At 36.7% G+C, this 18,450-nt stretch overlaps 1 protein-coding gene across 4 annotated transcripts in view; it reads right to left on the reverse strand.

Annotated features, from left to right (window-relative positions):
• DPYD (dihydropyrimidine dehydrogenase) overlaps positions 1-18,450 on the reverse strand; it is a 902,287-nt gene that overhangs the window by 112,527 nt on the left and 771,310 nt on the right. For all 4 annotated transcript variants that reach the window (XM_030935823.1, XM_030935822.1, XM_030935821.1 and 1 more), the window contains one exon: positions 17,885-18,064. In XM_030935823.1, the coding sequence (XP_030791683.1) occupies positions 17,885-18,064 (180 nt within the window). The remainder of the gene's footprint in view (positions 1-17,884; positions 18,065-18,450) is intronic.

An 18,450-nucleotide genomic window follows, 5' to 3' on the forward strand; every position in this document is an offset into this window, starting at 1 on the left:
GAATCAAGTGCATCTCTTATTAATTGATTCAAAAGTGGGAAAAACCATTTCATATAATTTAGGCTACATAAAATGTTTAAATACAGTGCAAATCAATTGAACTGTCCTTTCGTGTTGCATCTTTCAACAGCTGAATATTCTATATGGCATTTCACAGAAATATGATTTGATTTGAGAACATCTGCAGCAGTCTGGAACACATTTTCCCCTGTACTTGACTTTTAGCTCATTATAGCTCTCAGATGTTCTCTCGGCAATCCTGTGACATATTGGAGTGTTACTGAACAAACATCAGTGAAGCCTATGTCTTGAGTAGTGTCAATCTCAGTTGAAAATATTTCAGCTTTCTTAGCATCAACACTAGAAGAATTTAATTAACCCACTGAAACTTTCAAAATGATAGTTAATGCATGGAAGAAATGAGAAATCAGGAAAGTGGGGCGAGAGTGGATAAGCGCTTAACCTCCCACAAGCTGATGCCTACCACCGTCAGCCTCTGCTTAGGCAGGCCATGAGATGCCTTGCTGCTCTGTGTAGCCTCCCACATTCTGCCATGAAACCTCTGGATTGCTCTATTGCCCCTGTGGAGATGGAGAAGGTGGAGGTGGCAACTACTGCTGTCATGCTCCCCTGGTCCCCACACAAGGTCAGCTTCCAGGCTCTAATCAGCTCTCATCCAGATGCTCTCATGTTTTTAGTAGGTGGGGCTGGGAGACCAAGGTCAGAAAAGAGCTGTCGGCTGTGACACGGTTTTTTGCCCACTGCTGCTATTACATTAAGGAAGCAGCTGGTGAGATAATGTATGCCAAAGTGCTTTGTAAATTATAAAGTGCTTATATAATTGTCAGGGAAAATCACTACTGTTGTTTTATTCCGAGGTTGCAGAAAGAACACTGAACTGGGATGTTGGGTATCAAAGTCCATCAGAAAGCTGAATATAGGAATGTGTAGGGTCCAAAGGGAGGTCTTTGGTGCGAGTACAGATTTGGAAGATAACAATAAAGAGAGTCAAATTGGCTTCAGGGGTCAAATGAGCATACAGTAATATGAGAGCCACAGATGGAACAAGGAAATACCAGTATTTAAGAGACAAAAATATGTGTGTGTGTGTGTGTGTGTGTGTGTGTGTGTGTGTGTGTTTGTGTATGTGTAGGGGGGGGGTGTCCTAAAAGATTAACTCCAAGAAGTTTCTCTTCACACACAGAAATATTGTTTATCTCCAGGCCTTTGCCATGCTTTATGCCTTATCCTATTTTTCCCACTCCTACTAGACTTTGTTTCAGGTTATCCTGGAGAACATTCTCAAGCTCTTCCCCTGCTGTCTGTGTGTATCTCTATAATTGCAATTATCACACTATATTATAAATAACTATTTAAGTGTTCAATTTCCACACAGTCTGTGATCCTTTTAAGCGCACAATTAATTATATTATTATTAATGTTTGCATCTATAATGACCAGCATATACTAGGTACTAACGATTGTTTCCTTGAAAAAAAGTAATAGAGACATAGGAGAAAAGTGTGTTAAAAGTCAAAGAAGACATTTCATGTATGAAGGAGTAGTCAGTTGTTGAATGTAACACAGATTTTGCAGAATAAAGACTGGGAAGTATCTACTGGATTGGGTGATCAGTAGTAAACAACTCAACTTTAGCAGAACCACGTTTAGTGATTTTGGGGGTTGCCAGTGGGTAGAAATCTAACCTTGATTAGCTGAAGACAGAAAAGCAAGTAAGAAATGAAGGACAGTGAGTAGAGATGACATTTTCTAGAACCTGAACTGTGAGGGGAAAAAGAAATTTGGACTATTATTTCTTTCTTTTTTTTTTTTTTTTTTTTTGACATTTCTATGAGATACATTTGGGTCAGGAAATAGGGGCTAAGAGAAAGTATGTATATTGTCCAAGGCTTACTGCTTACAAGACAGAAACCATGAGTAAGGTGCACACTCTTCCTGGTTCCACAGTTGGATGAGGCCAATTGCTGGATATCCTCCTAACTGATTTAAAGTCGGGCTGTCTTACTCTGTTCAGGCTGCTACAATAAAATACCATAAACTTGGTGGCTTATAAACAACAAACATTTATTTCTCACCATTCTGGAGGCTGGAAAGTTCAAGATTGAGACCCTGGGTGACTTGGTATCTGGGAATGGCCTGCTTCCATACAGATGGCATCTTCTCACTGTATCTTCACATGGTGGAAGGGCAAGGGATCTCTCTGGGGTCACTTTTATAAGGACATTAATTTTAAGACCTTCCAAGGTTCCACCTCCTAATAGCATCACATTGGTAGTTAAGATTTTAACAAATGAATTTTGGGGGGACACAAACATTCAGACCATAGCATAGGCACAATGGGGGAATAAACATCTTAGCTATATGTTATGGAAAGAAAGGCTATGTGGTAGCCTGGAGCACTCTGACAGGAGAGGTCAGTGGAGTGATATAATGAGAAACTGCACTACAGCACCAGCTACTTCAGATGGGAAGGAGTGCAGGAAAGGAAGTGAAGAACACAAAAAACGAGTGTATTAGTCCATTCTCACACTGCTATAAAGACATGTAACAGAGACTGGGTAATTTATAAAAGAGGTTTAGTTGACTTACAATTCTGCACAGCTGGGGAGGGCTCGGGAAACTTACAATTGTGGCAGAAGGCGAGAGGGAAGCAAAGGCACATCTTACATGGTGGCAGGCAAGAGATGAGTGAAGAGGGAAGAAGTCCTTATAAAACTATCAGATCTTGTGAGAACACACTCACTATCACAAGAACAGCATGGAGGAAACTACCCCCATGATCCAATCACCTCTCACCAGGTTCCACCCTTGACACATGGGGATTAAGGGGGTTACAATTCAAGATGAGATTTGGGTGGAGACACAAAATCTAACCATATAAATGAACTTTCACCAGGTTCCACCCTTGACACATGGGGATTATGAGGGTTACGATTCAAGATGAGATTTGGGTGGGTACACAAAATCTAACCATATAAATGAACTTTCACCAGGTCCCACCCTTGACACATGGGGATTGTGGGGGTTACAATTCAAGATGAGATTTGGGTGGAGACACAAAATCTAACCATATAAATGAACTTTCACCAGGTTCCACCCTTGACACATGGGGATTATGGGGGTTACAATTCAAGATGAGATTTGGGTGGGGGCACAAAATCTAACCATACAAATGAACTTTTCCATTTCATAATTTTTCACAGGGCTAAATAGCCAGCTACCCCTCTGGAAATAGTTACAATTTATCTGGAATTCTATATTAATCCTCATAGGCTGGTTGTACTGTGGTAATAATAGACCCTTAAATCTTAGTGGCTTGACAAAATAAAAGTTCCTTTCTTACTCAAAAAAAGTCTGCTGTGTCTCTAGCTGTGCTAATACATGGTATCTGACCATCTAGGCCATCCATTTTATGTTGCCACCATCTCAGCATGAGACTTCAGGGTTCATCGTGGCAGAGGAAGGGAGTAGGGGGAACTGAGTGCTAGTGCTTAAATGCTTCCAGCCAAAAGAGTCATACACTACACTTTGCTCACATTTCATTGACTAAAGTAAGTCACTTACTTATATGGAACACCAAGGGGCAGGGAGGTTTGCCTCTCTTATAAAACCAGAGGGGACAAAGAATAGAAAATATTAGCGAGCACTAGCAAAATCTACCACAAATGCCAAAAGCATGCAGAGTTAGATAGCCTTCCAGCCTTACTCTATATCTCAGTGAAGATTATATACATTAGCACTGGAATCATTTTATTTTCCTAGGAGGACTGGATTACCACAAATGCCATGTGTTTGCCTTTGTTTCTTTCACTTGGGACTTACATTAAGTGGAAAGAAAGACTTGGTAACATTTAGGGTTTGAAAGACGCCCAGATCGATAGCCTGATCATGGGTGGGTGACATTCTTCAGCTCAGCTGGGCTGGGCTGAGCAAATGAAGAGACTAACGGCCAGCACAAGACCTAGAAAAGGCTCTATAGTTTGAGATGAAATGGGATAAAATTGATAAGTAGGGAAGACAAGCGAAATGCTTTAAAGATGTATTGCAACAAATCTTCAAAAGGCACAGTCTTGACAGTGAAACAATCCACAGCAGACTGGCCAGCATGGTGTAAGGGCTAGGAGTGAAGGCTTCAGGGCACTTCCAGTCTATGAGGCACTTCACAAACAGTGCCTGAAGCTGCAAATCAAAGGCTTCTCAGTGTAACATTTGTCACATTTTCTGTGCACGTTGTAGTCACATCTTCTCAGACACATTTCGAGGGGTCACCTGTGACTAAGAAGCGCAACTATTATAGGGCATGGATTTGAGCTACCAATAACATTGCTTTTTAAGATTATACAGTACAAAATAGAGTGGATATTTGATAATTAGGTGGTTAACTAGATCAATATGGGTAACCAAACAGAGTAACCAGGTTTCTAAGAAGAAAAGGAAAGGAGATGGATATTTCATCTGAATGTCTAAACTGATTTGGTTAAGTGTGAGACTGCCAATTATTCAGGGCAACTGAAGATATCCTCACCTATTCTTCCTAAGCTCCCAGGGTTTGGGTAAAGCGGTTCAATATCAGTTATGATCCATATCATCTTGAAGCTAAAAATAAATTTAATTATGGTTTGTTTTGTTTGACTTTTTTTTGGTAAATTAAATCCCCCTTTTATTATTCCAAACAGCAGATATTTCAATTTTTTCCCCTGAAATCTTAGATGAGGACAAATTGGCATAAAGCTCAATATAATTATAATTTCTGTTGACTCCTTACATTATCAAAATGACTCCTTTGACTCCTATAATTACCAGAAAATTATATCTTCAAACTAATATTCCCTTTATTCAAGTGAGCAGATGGGCTTAACGGGAGATATAACAAATACATGTTTTTCTCAGGAAGAGTATCAGGGGCATAGCTCAAAATTACAGAGAGGTATTTTCTTTACTCCATAAAATGAGGATTGGGAACAAAGCTAACTGGTTTGCTATAAATGTCCACTGATTTTGTAAAGATCATAGAAGGAAAGGTATGGCATGAATTCAAAGCTAGAATTTGAATTCAAGTTTTAACTTACACGGATATAGTAATGATTTCTTTTTAAATCTTCAACCTCCATCCAGAACAAGAACAATCCTCATTTTTTTTTCATGGTTTAAAAGTAACATCAGAATTAACGTGGACAACTTGTGTTGAATATGAAAAGCACTTTTATACAAGTTTTAAGTATATAATTAATATTAATAAGGTGCATTCTGATTAAAGTAGTTATATTGGATGAAGTATGAGGAATTATACCTAACTACTTCCATGAATGTGACAAAAGAAGTAATTGCATTTGTGTTTGGCAATTAGATATCAATTTGATGCAGTACGGAGAAATGGGGAATCATAATTTGTATATGCATGATGGACAAAAGGAAGGAACTTATGGGAGAATGACAACACAATGAAAATGTTGTATGGTTTACATTTTATTTCAGGCATGCAATGGTGGATTGTGATAAGGCAGTTGTAGTGGCTACAGATTCAAAAAGCACCTTGCTGCCCAAATTCCTAGACCCGGTGACCTGTTGGTACTCCACACTCAGACAGGGAAGTGGAAATCCATGTTCTGTACTATCTCATCCTACATCTCAATGTCCATGCAGGCACTGACAATTGATCACACACCTCTGCTGGGTTAGGCTTTGCATCACAAGCTTCCTCTATACAGGGCTCCCAGCAGGTACTACCAAATGATTAGAGTTGTGCTGTAAAATGAACCAACTTACCCCTGGGATGAGAGAAACCAAGCTAGGGAGGCTTATAGGACTTCACAAACTATTCTGGTTATAAGCAATGCAAAACTACCTCTTCCCATAACTTGAGGGACTCCCAACAGCCCCTCCACTAACGGTTCACATTAAATTCAGATGTTAACTTTTGGCAACAGCAGTAGACACCTCCTTTCTGCCTATTTTAGGAAGAATGATGGACTACTTATGACAGTTCACTGCCCAAACCTAAAGTTAATTAATTTATCTCCATTTTACCTGGAAAGTGAACACTTCTGAATTATTTAGAAGCTTTTCGTGATAGGAAGTGCTTCAAAAGACAAAGATGCTAGCTTTTGATCAGATTAAACAAAACTAAGCTAGTAAAATCGTGGTATCAATAGGTTAAGATAACTTCTAAAAACAATTTGTAAGTACCACCTGAAAAATCTGCACAAAGGAGAGAAGAAATCAAATCATAAGTATTGCTCAAATGTTTCTATATACCCCAGTATTACCAATATATTTGGATATGAATATATCACATATTCAGAATTACCCCAAATTGCGTATCTATCTATGCATCTCCATGTTACGAATACTTACAATAACAACTGCCATGTATTGATTGCTTACAACTACATGCTATACACTTTAGATATAGGATTTCTCTTTTTTTATCACAGAAGACTTCTGTGTACATATATGATTTCTAATCTTTACAAAGTACTGCAAAATAGCTATCATCATCTCAGTTTGCTTTTACATAAATGGAGGATTGTGGGATCCATGTAGCTGTTCCAAGCTCACCTGGTAGTAAGGCATCACGCCTGGATTTAAACTCAGACCTGCTGGGTTCCAAGCACTCTCTCTTCTGTGGTGAGCTTTTGACTACAGCACATTGACTTACTTGTAGGATCATCACACACTGATGAGATGATCAGAAGCTCAGAACAAGATGGGGCTATCAAATTTCATCCAACATTTTTTGCTTCTAAGGAGGAATAATCACCATTTATAAAACAGGTGTCTATCTTATTTTTACAGGATACTTGACACTCCAGCATTCTACTTAAGATATCACTCAAACCATCTGATGATATTGAGATGTAGATTAAGTCTCCATAACATGTATGCCATACATTCTGATCTGATAATTTTGAACGTTTGAACTTTCAGGGACTGGTGTTTTGTTTTTTATTTTCCTTCCTCCTGCCCTATGAAATGAACTAAAACAATAAAAAATATTTAGCCTCATGTGATCTGACTACAGTCATAGAAAGTGACCTCAATAATATATTTTATATCAAATCATTACCCAAGTAACTGATAGAAATGTAAATATCATCTGGAACTTTTCTAACAATATAATGTAACTGTCTGACAGTCGCAGGGAGAATAACTGTGGGGACAAAGCTGCAATGGGAGAAGATAACATGGACAAGAAATACACGGCCATACAATGAACTTGAAGAAAAATGGCTTTCATCCCCTTCCCTTCTCCTCTTTTCTGGGTTAGCTCCAAGAACAGTCATTACGGTAAAAAAAAAAGTCTCCCAAAAACGTTATCATAGACACATAGGAGTAAACTGCAAGAGCCTACCAGCAGGTCCTCATCATAGATTTTCCATTTTAAGATTATATATACTCATCGATAAAATTAAATTTTCTAATGATTAAAGTTTACATTTTGAAAATATTATCATACATTTATTCTGCATGCAAGTTCTTCATGAGATACAAGTATATGAATATTTTCTCCCAATCTGTGACTTGAGTTTTCATTTTTTAAATTATATCTTTTGATGAGCATAAGTTAATTGCGATGAAGCATAATTCATCTATTTTTTCTTGTATGGTTAGTGTTTTTTTGGTATCCTGTCCAAGACATTTTTCCTTTCCCCAAGGTTATAAAGATATTTACTTGATGTTTTCTTTTAAAAATGTACAGTTTGAAGGCAAGGAGTATATGCCTTCTGTTCAATTTTGCTGTGAATCTAAAACTCTAAAAAAAAATCGTATAGTCTTACCTTATAAAAAAGTTTACTTTTTTGTATGATATATTTAAAATTACTTTTTTGTCCTGTGAGAGGTAGATATGAGGTTCATTTTTTAATATGGGCATCCATTAATTCCAGTACTATTTATTTTTATTTTATTTTATTTTTTTTTTTTGAGACAGAGTCTCGCTCTGTCACCCAGGCTGGAGTGCAGTGGCCGGATCTCAGCTCACTGCAACCTCCGCCTCATGCCATTCTCCTGCCTCAGCCTCCCACGTAGCTGGGACTACAGGCGCCCGCCACATCGCCTGGCTAGTTTTTTGTATTTTTTAGTAGAGACGGGGTTTCACCGTGTTAGCCAGGATGGACTCGATCTCCTGACCTCGTGATCCGCCCGTCTCGGCCTCCCAAAGTGCTGGGATTACAGGCTTGAGCCACCGCGCCCGGCCCCAGTACTATTTATTGAAACGGCTTTCTTTTCTCCATTGAATTGCTTTTGCACCTCTGTCAAAAATCAATTTAGTGTATATGTGTGGGTTTATTTCTGGACTTTCTATCCATTCCATTGATCTATTTGTCTACCCTGACACCCAAACACACTTGCTTGATTACTGTAGATTTATAGAAAATCTTGAAGGCAGATAGTACAAATTCTCCCACTTTCCACTTTGTTCTCCTTTTTCAAGATTGTTTTGGCTATTCTAGTTTGTCTGAATTCCAGTGTAAATTTTAGCATAACTTGTCAATTTCTAAAAAATACATGTTGGAATTTTGATTGGGATTATGATGTGTATACAGATCAATCCAGGGAGAAATAACATCTTAACATATCTTACCATCGATTTAAGTCTTCTTCAATTTTTCTTCAGCAGTTCTTAACTTTTATTTTAGATGCAAGGGTACATATGCAGGTTTGTAATAAAGGTAAACTTGTGTCATGTGGGTTCACTACACAGGCTATTTTGTCACTCAGGTATTAAGCCTAGTACCCAGTAGTTATTTTTTTCCTGATCCTCTCTCTCCTCGCACCTTCCATCCTCAAGTAGGCCCCAGTGTTTGCTGTTCCCCTCTTTGTGTCCATGTATTCTCATTATTTAGCTCCCACTTATGAGTGAGAACATGCAGTGTTAATTTTCTGTTCCTGCATAAGTTTGCAAAAGATAATGGCCTCCAGCTTCATCCATGTTCCCACAAAAGACACAATCTCGTTCCTTTTTATGGCTGCATAGTATTCCATAGTGTATATGTACCACATTTTCTTTATCCAATCTGTCACTGATGGCCATTTAGGTTGATTTAACGTCTTTGCTATTGTGAATAGTGCTGCAATAAACATACAGTGTTCATGTGTCTTTATGGTAGAATGATTTATGTTCCTTTGGGTATATATTCAGCAGTGGAATTGCTGGGTAGAATAGCAGTTCTATTTTTAGCTCTTTGAGGAACCAACACACTGCTTTCCACAATGGTTGAACTAATTTGCAGTCCCACGGACAGTGTACAAGCATTCTGTTTTCTATGCAACCTCACCAGTATCTATTGTTTTTTTACTTTTTATTAATAGTCATTCTGATTGGTGAGAGATGGTATCTGAATGTGGTTTTATGTGCATTTCTCTAATGATCAGTGACACTGAGCTTCTTTTCATATGCTTGTTGGCTTCATGTATTCACATGGCTGTGAAAGCAATTTTTCTTTCAGTGCAGATACTACATATATTGTAATTTGTTCCTAAGTATTTTATAGTTTTTAGATGCCATTGTAAATGACATTTAAGAATTTTAATTTTCAGTTCATTGTTCCAATTGTTCATGTAGTCAAAAATACAACTATTTTTGTATATTGTTTTTGTATTATGAAACTTCGTTAAATTCACTTATTATTTTAATAGTGTATTTATAGGTTCTTTAGGATTTTCTATGCACACAATTTTACCATCTGCAAATAAAGACAGTGTAAGCCCATTTTTTTCCAATCTAGATATCATTTCTTTATTTTTATGATCTTATTGCACTGGTTAGGACTTCTAGTACAATATTGAATAGAAGTATAGAAGTAGAAAGAATGGACATTCTTGCCCAGCTCTTGATCTTAAGAGAAAATAATTTATCCTTTCAACATTAAGTATGATACTAGCTATAGAATTTTTGTAGACATTTCCTTCTATTAATGAATTGCTGAAGGCCATTATTATGTTTGGATTTTGGATTTTGTCAAATGCTTTTTGCTGATCTAAGGACTTATAACCAGAATACATTAAGAACTCCTAAAAATCAATTAAAACATTAAAAAATGGACAAAATATTTGAATAGACACTTCACAGAGGAAGATATATGGATGGCCAATAAGAACATAAAGAAGTGTTACATCATCTTATTAGGGAGGATGAAAATTAAAATCACAGTGAGATACCAATACATACGTACTAGAATAGCTGAAACTAAAAAGCCTGAGAATATCAAAAGGTGGCTGGAACACAGAAGAACCAAACACCCACCCACAGCTGGTAGGACTGTGAAATAGTAAAGCCACTTTGGACATCTGTGTGGAAGCTTCTTGTAAAACTTACGCATCCACCTTATGACTGAGAAATTATACTCCTATGTACTAGCTAGGAGAAATGAAAACATGTTCACAAAAAGAGTTATGCAAGTATGTTTATAGTAAAAATATTCATTACACCAAAAAAGTGAAAACAGCCTAAATATAATTTGGAGTAAATAAATTGTGGTATTTTAATAAAATACCGTATTATTTACCAACAAAAATAAACTAATACCTACAATAATATGAAAAAATCTCTGCAATATTGTAGCGAATGAAAGTTGCAACACACAAAAAATACATATTCTGTAGAATTTCATTTATGTGATGCTAAAAAACATGAACCAACTAATCTCTGGTGACAGGTGCTAGATGGTGTTTGCGTCTGGTGGTGGTAAAGGAAGAGGTAATGGCTGGAAAAGTGCACAAAGCATCTTCTGAGGTGTTGGCAATGTTGCATGCTTTGGCAGAGATGAGGATTTCACGGATATATGTGTTTGTCACAACTTGTCAAATGGTTCATTTAAGACCTCTTTATTTTCCCTCTATGTAATTTATATTTCAATAAGGAAAAATAAGTGGCATAGAAGATACAAAACTTTTGAAGTTGTAAATGGGAAATTATAGTATCCTCTTGTGAGACTGTCATTATGCATTTGGTAAGGATCTTGCTGTTGACATTTATCCATTTCTTTGGACACTGCTTTATTCTCTGTGTTGAATAACTTGCCAGAAAAGAAAAAAATAGATAGATATCTACATATAATGTTACCACAACCATATAACAATAGTTTTATGAAATTGTGTCATTTCAGTTTTTTTTAATCAGTATAAATTTAAGGGGTACAAGTGCAGTTTTGTTACATGGATATATTGCATAGTGGTGAAGTCTGAGCTTTTAGTGTAACCATCATACGAATAATGTACATTGTACCCATTAAGCAATTCCTCATCTCACATCTCACATACTTCTACCCAATTCCTCATCCTCCACCCTGCTTCTACCCTCCCACCGTTTTGAGTCTCCAGTGACTATTATTCCACACTCTATGTGCATGTGTACACATTAATTAGCTTCCACTCACAAGTGGGAACATGCAGTATTTGACTTTCTTTTCTTGAGCTGTTTCACTTAAAATAATGGCCTCCAGAGGGCGCAGTGGCTCATGCTTGTAAGCCCAGAACTTTGGGAAGCTGAGGTGAGTGGATCACTTGAGGTCAGCAGCTTGACACCAGCCTGGCCAACATGGAGAAACCCTGTCTCTACTAAAAATACAAAAATTAGTTGGGCGTGGTGACAGGCGTCTGTAATCCCAGCTACTCGGGAGGCTGAGGCAAGAGAATCGCTTGAACCTGAGAGGTAGGGTTACAGTGAGACAAGAACGTGCCATTGCACTTCAGTCTCTGTGACAGAGCAAGACTGTGTCTCAAATACATAAATTAAAAACAAAAAGGTAAAAAATTTAAAAAAAGATAATGGCTTCCAGATCCATCCATGTTGCTGTAAAAGACACTATTTCATTCTTTTTTTATGGCTGAATAGTATTCTACATTTTCTTTATTCTCTGTCAACGTACATTTAGCTTTATTCCATATCTTTGCTATAGTGAATACTGCTGCCATAAACATACGAATGCAAGTATCTTTTTGATGTAGTGATGCCTTTTCCTTTGGATATAAACCCAGTAGCGCGACTGCTGAATTGAATGGTAGTTTTATTTTTAGTCCTTTGAGAAATCTCTATATTCTTTTCCACATGGCTTAAACCAATTTACATTCCCACCAAAAATGTATGAACATTCCCTTTTTTCCCCCCACATCCTCACCAATATCTGTTATTTTTTGACTGTTTAATTAGAGCCATTCTGACTGGTGCAAGATAATATCTCATTGTGGTTTTAATTTACATTTCTCTGATGATTAGTGATGTTGAACAGGTTTTCATATGCTTGATGGGGTTTGTCTTCTTTTGAAAAATGTCTGTTCATGTCCTTTGCCTACTTTTTTAATAGGGGTTATTTCTTTGTTGTTGTTGAGTTGTTCGAGTTCTTTGTAAATTCTGGGTGACAGTCCCCTGTTGGATATGTAGTTTGCATATATTTTCTCCCATTCTGTAGGCCCTCTGTTATCCCAATTATTTCATTTGCTGTGTACAGGCTTTTTATTTTAAGTCCCATTTGTCTATTTTTGGTTTTGTTGCATTTGCTTTGAGGTCTTTGTCATAATTATTTTTGCCTAGATTAATGCCCAGAAGAGTTTTCCTTACATTTTTTTCTAGTATTTTTATAGTTTCAGATCTTACATTTAAATCTTTGATGAATGATTTTGGGTAGCATTTTTAAATATGGTTAGTGATAGGAGTACAATTCAATTTTTATGCATATGGCAATCCAATCATCCCAGCACTATTTATTGAAAAAGGTGCCCTTGTTCTAGTGTATGCTTTTCGTCAACTTTGTCAAAGGTCAGTTGGCTGTAGATATGTGGCTTTATTTCTGGGTTCTCCATTCTGTTCCATTGATCCATATGTCTATTTTTATACCAGTACCATGCTGTTTTTGTTACTACAGCCTAATTGTATCATTTGAGGTCAGGTAATGTGATGACTCCAGCTTTGTTCTTTTTGTCAAATTTGCTTTGGCTATTTGGACTCTTTTTTGGTTCCATATGAATTTTAGAACTGTTTTATCAGTAACTGAGAATGATGTATCTGGTCATATGGATATAATTTTGGTTTCTACTATCAAAACAAATCCTTGTTTTCAGAGTTGCTGTACAACCACCATGACAGCATTTCTGATTTTAACCTAATGAGAGCCTTTTAATGAGCACAGATTATGTTCATTTATTAATATCACCAATATGTATTTCATCATTTTTTAATACCTACTGAAAGTACAGCAATTTGGCAGGTTTATTGTTTTCTTCTAAAATGACTGCTGCTATTCTTAAAAGGATCTAGCTGGAATTTTAATTATACATTGACTTTCTTTTTTCCTCCTAAATAAGGACACAACAGGTAATTCATGCATTTTAATTCTATAAACATGTAGCATTGTGTTAGGTGCTTCAAAACTCCAGAATGAATAAGATATTATCTTTCTTTCAAAATGCTTCTAATGACCTGCAGCAATGGACAAGAAGATATACAATTAAAAGAAAATGCAGTACTTGCAATACTAGTTATAGGAACCATGGGCTGTAAGAAAAAGAAAAGGAGTGATTTGATTTTCCTGGAGGCCAAGGAAGAGGGTCATAGACAGCCTTACAAAAGAAGTGACATTTAAGGTAGATCCTAAAAATATATTAATGATTGATCAATATGTTCAATTCAGCTACCATGCCATTACTCTTACATGGTAGACATTGCGTTGGCACACAGCCTGGGTTCTAGGCCCTCAAGAAGCTTATAATCTAGGCATATTTTGCCAAGTCAAGAAGGCATAAAGGTTGCTCACCTGTCTATCTCACTCCTTCTATTCTGACTTTTTCCATGTTATTTTTACCAAACTAGACTCACACATAAAAAAGGAACTTTAAGTTCAAAGGTTGTTTCTTTACACATTCTTTTCATTTCTGATGTAACGGAAAAAGTAATGGTTTGGTAAGTCAAGTGACTACTAATTCTTAATGTTACCAATAAGCTTTTTTCTCTCAACATTCATGTAGTCATTAATTCACTTTTCAATCAATGTTTATTAAGGCATTACCGTGTTCAGTGCATGTCTAGGGAACTGGCATACAAAGATGGATAAGAATAGTGAGGCTATTTTCTAGTAAACGAAGAGGACTTACAAAAATACGACTGCAATGTGACACTGGTTACAACTAAGGTTCAAAAAGAGAAGGAGACATTAATTCTATTGTAAAGGTCAGGGCATAGCTCAAAGAGAAAGTGATGCTTGAGAACTGGAAAGCCATTCCAGATGTCAGGAACAGTGTGTAGAAATGCATGCAGATCCCAAGTGATCATTAGTTTTTGGCCTCTGCTGTTTTTCTTTCACAACTGCTATTTAGGAGTCCTGTTCTCATCTCAAGCACCAAACAGTGAATACATTTTCTTCCACACTATTCCAGTTGTAAAATTTGCTGTTCAAATATTGGACTGTTCAGTTTCTTTCATGTTTCTTAGCAAGAATGTCAACATAACTCTTATTTCCCATAACTAAAAGTGCCAAATACTAATATTTTATTTTCTAGAATCACTAAAATATATACATTGCCTCCAACTCTATAGATGCATTTCTGGATAAAGTTATATTTGCAATTATATTTTCATTTTGGTAATCTTCACAAGCCCATAGTTAAAACCTTTGGAGCCAGATGTATGGATTTAAAAATATCTTTTGGATTTTAGAAAAGTAAAATGGTACATATACCAAATTTTAACAAACACTCCCTCTCCAGCCCCAGCAAGGTGTGGGGTAACAATCTGGAATCAAGCACATTAATCTCTCTGTAGTAAACACTTCAATGTTCTCTAAGAGGAATAAAGATTATAGCAAGTCTCACATCAGTTCAGGCCAGGTTTTCTGCCGAATGAATTATGTAAAACCATTTGGTTTCAGCATTTTTTGAATTTCAGAATTGTTAATGAGGGATTATGGAACTGTATTGTAATTATTTTCATTGTACAGTTTTATAAAAAAGGTTTAGAGAGATTAAGTAACTTGCCCAAGTTGTCTAGCTGATAAGGAAGCTTCACATAAACCCAGCAGTCTTACTCTTTGCTAATAGCTGCTGTCCTACATGCAGTTTCTCCATTGGGTATTTCCAACCTCTGGCCATTCGGAACCGAGTGTCATGCTTCTCTGGCACTCCTCTCCTGCCTCTTTTATTTCACTTCTTTTCCAACTCCAAATTATTTATTGTTTACTTTCTCCATCAAGAGAAGCTTGTGTTCTGCTCATTGCTGACTTCTCAATCTCTCACTTTTCTATTGCTATTCTCTTTTTCATTCCTTTCGGCAATGCAGATTTTTGGATCCCTCCATGAGAATTTACGATGTTAAAACGCAGATTCTCAACACACCTCCGACCCACTGACTCAGGGTCAATGCTGGTGGGGCCTAGGAACCTACATTTCTCACGAGCATGCTGCATGGTTTGCAAGCACCAAGAGTTTGACATCAATAGCTCTGTGTTGTGCCAAAGCTGATGACTGTTCTTCTCAGGAATTTGCTCTTCTTGCAGGCACAGATTAAAATGGCTTGCACCATAAGTCTACTAAAACCTAACTACCTGCCCTTCAACAGCCACCTGAAGAAGCACTGCTATGGCAGTTTGATCAGTTAATAAGTAAGGTAAGCATAAGGAGAGCATATTAATATGTTAATTACTTGAAAGATAACATGACATACTTGGCCAAATCCTTGTTTCCATAGCCCAAGTCTCATTTTCTTTCCATTGTCAAACACTGCACTGTAATGGGTTTCTTCTAAATATCTATTCTGGTTTATTGTAGCCTGACCTATGAGTGAATATCAGAGTAGCAATTGTACTTTCCAAACAAAATTTTTCTGTGTAAAGAAGCCAGATACTTCTAGAGTGTCTTTCTACAAAGGGTCTACATTTCCTTTCATCTCCTTACAGTATGCAGACACTGTGAGGACCAGCATACTATTCTTTAGCTAATGAAAGGACAATATGAGTTATTTTCAAACACACACACACACGCGCACATACACACACACACACACACACACAACAGCAGCAGCAACATTAAGAGAGAACGATTAGGAAATCACCTGTATCCTAGATCCAGAGTACTTTGATTCACTATTAGGGATATTAATCTAAAGGGAATAATCATCTATTGTTTTAGTCATGTCAGCCTGCATTGGAGAATCCAGAAGCATAAATCTATTACCAGACCATCTGCTTATTCCTCAAGTTAGTGTTGAGAAATGAATCACTGATATAATCACATAGAAAAATCTTGCTTTTTTTTTTTTTAACAAATGATAATGCTGAAAATTACACTTACAATTTTGATGAAAGCTGAGCTTGACAAAATAAAGTCTGAATCTCGATTCAAACTATTACCAAATCAATTTCCATTTATGTCATTGACACAAATGCCTTCATCATTACCCATCTTTTATTTGAGTATGTAAGTTTTGAAATGAGTGTGAAAATCCTTTAAAGACAAAACATGACAGTGCAATGCAGCTACTTACATTTCAGCTCACATGGCAACCACCCAAATTTGAGACAATGATTTTACAGATGGTCATAAACTATCATGTCAGAGACAATTTCCTTGAGATATTTACATTGAATGAAGGTAAAGCCATTTGTGAATTTTTTTTAGTTATAAACAACCTTAGGTATTGATAGTCATTGATAAAGGCAAGAACATTCACTGTCTGAATACTGCAGAGTCAGTTTATGATAATATGATTAGTTACACTAATAATGCTGCTTAGGCACTATCTGGCTAATTACAATATTATAAATATTAATGTCACAGTCTTTCTGTTTGATTGCCACTCATGGAGTCATTCATCATGACATTTTCCTGGAACCCACATTGTAAAATTTTGTTTCTTTCCTCCTTTTCTTTTTTCATTACTGGACTTGCAATCATACACATTACTCTTGAAGGAGGTTTTTTTTTTTTTTTTTTTGCTATCTGTTAGGAGAGGGAAAGTGATATTTTCTGCTAAAGCTAGCCAAATATAAGTCAATTATATGATGTTTCTCTTATTCTTTCTGAATCCCTAACCCAGTCATCCAAGGCAGAGTACCCAGGGCTTTTGTTTTCCATTCTTTTTCATGTGACCTGCTTCAAGTTAAGATTCATTTGAATTATTAAATGCTTCCTTAAAGAATCTTTTTATACTGCCTCTCTTTTTTTAAAGTTAATTATTGATGTAGTGACAAGCTGAAAAGACTAAGAATTATAATTTTTTCCTCCCTTCACTGAGGGCTCAAGAAATGTCTTCTGACAATGGTTGTCTATTTAGAATAATACAAAGGAAATACCAAGGCAAAACGCTGAATGTTGTTTTAGCAGAGTTGCTAAAATCACTGTATTATAGAAAATGTAAATGGAGTGTATATTTCTTGGAAAATAGCAGTTAGTGAGAAAGTTGGGACATAACCTTTTGAGCCCAGGTTTAACAACACAGTAGAAGGAGTTACAAAAGATACTGATTAGATTTTAATTTTAAAAACTTCCTTACATTATTCAAGACTACAGTGATTTGATTGTCTTGAAAACAGAAAGGTTAATTTCCAGAAAGCATAAAGAAATCTCCAGACTCCCACTGTAAAGAATGCCAGTCATCACCACAGTAAGCCAGAATTTGGAGGCACTTTACACTGTAAACTTCAGTCTTTTCCTTTTATATAATTTTGTGTTGTATTGGTTTTATAAAAAGGTAACTCACAGACCCATCATACGCCTGTAATCAAGTCTCCTTCAGAAAGAGTACACTGAGGAAATCACATCCACCAGCCACTGTGTTTCCTTGGTTAGTGAGAATGTGAGATGGTAAATAAGATCTGAAATAGAAACTGACCAAGGCTGAATTCTCAGGAATAACACAGGAGATTTAAGCACATACCTTGTCCATGAGTTCAGCTATACGTGGAACTGGTTTCCCTTTCTGGTGACTCACAGTAGCTGGACTCTGTCCATCCCAGTCTTGTAGTTCTTCAATACTTTTCAGATAAAGCAGGGCTTTGAGGCCAGTGCAGTAGTCTTCAATCACAGTGAAATCCTGATTCTGAATGGCACTGCATACCTAGAAAAGATGGAGCAGTCAACCAAGTGTCAAACCAAGAGATAATTCTCCAAACAAATTCACTTTTATTTGATTCAACCAATATTTATTTTATGTCCCAGGCACTGTTTGAGGCATGATGGATCAGTTGCTGTCTGGAGGTGGGGGTGGTGGGGAGGAATGGACCGAAAAGGAACACAAGGAAACTTCCAGGGACAATGAACATTTTCATAAACTTGCAATGGTAATGGTGTTACAGGTATATATAAGTTCCAAAATTTATTAAGTTGTATACCTTAAATAATTATATGTCAGGCTCAAGGAGTCAAATTTGGCACAACATAATAAAGGACAATTTAAATTCTCATTGTCCCTCCATTGGGATGTGCTGCCTGCAAGCAGTTCTC

The sequence above is a fragment of the Rhinopithecus roxellana genome, chromosome 8 (genome assembly GCF_007565055.1).
Source record: "Rhinopithecus roxellana isolate Shanxi Qingling chromosome 8, ASM756505v1, whole genome shotgun sequence".
In the NCBI taxonomy this organism is placed as follows: Eukaryota; Metazoa; Chordata; class Mammalia; order Primates; family Cercopithecidae; genus Rhinopithecus; species Rhinopithecus roxellana.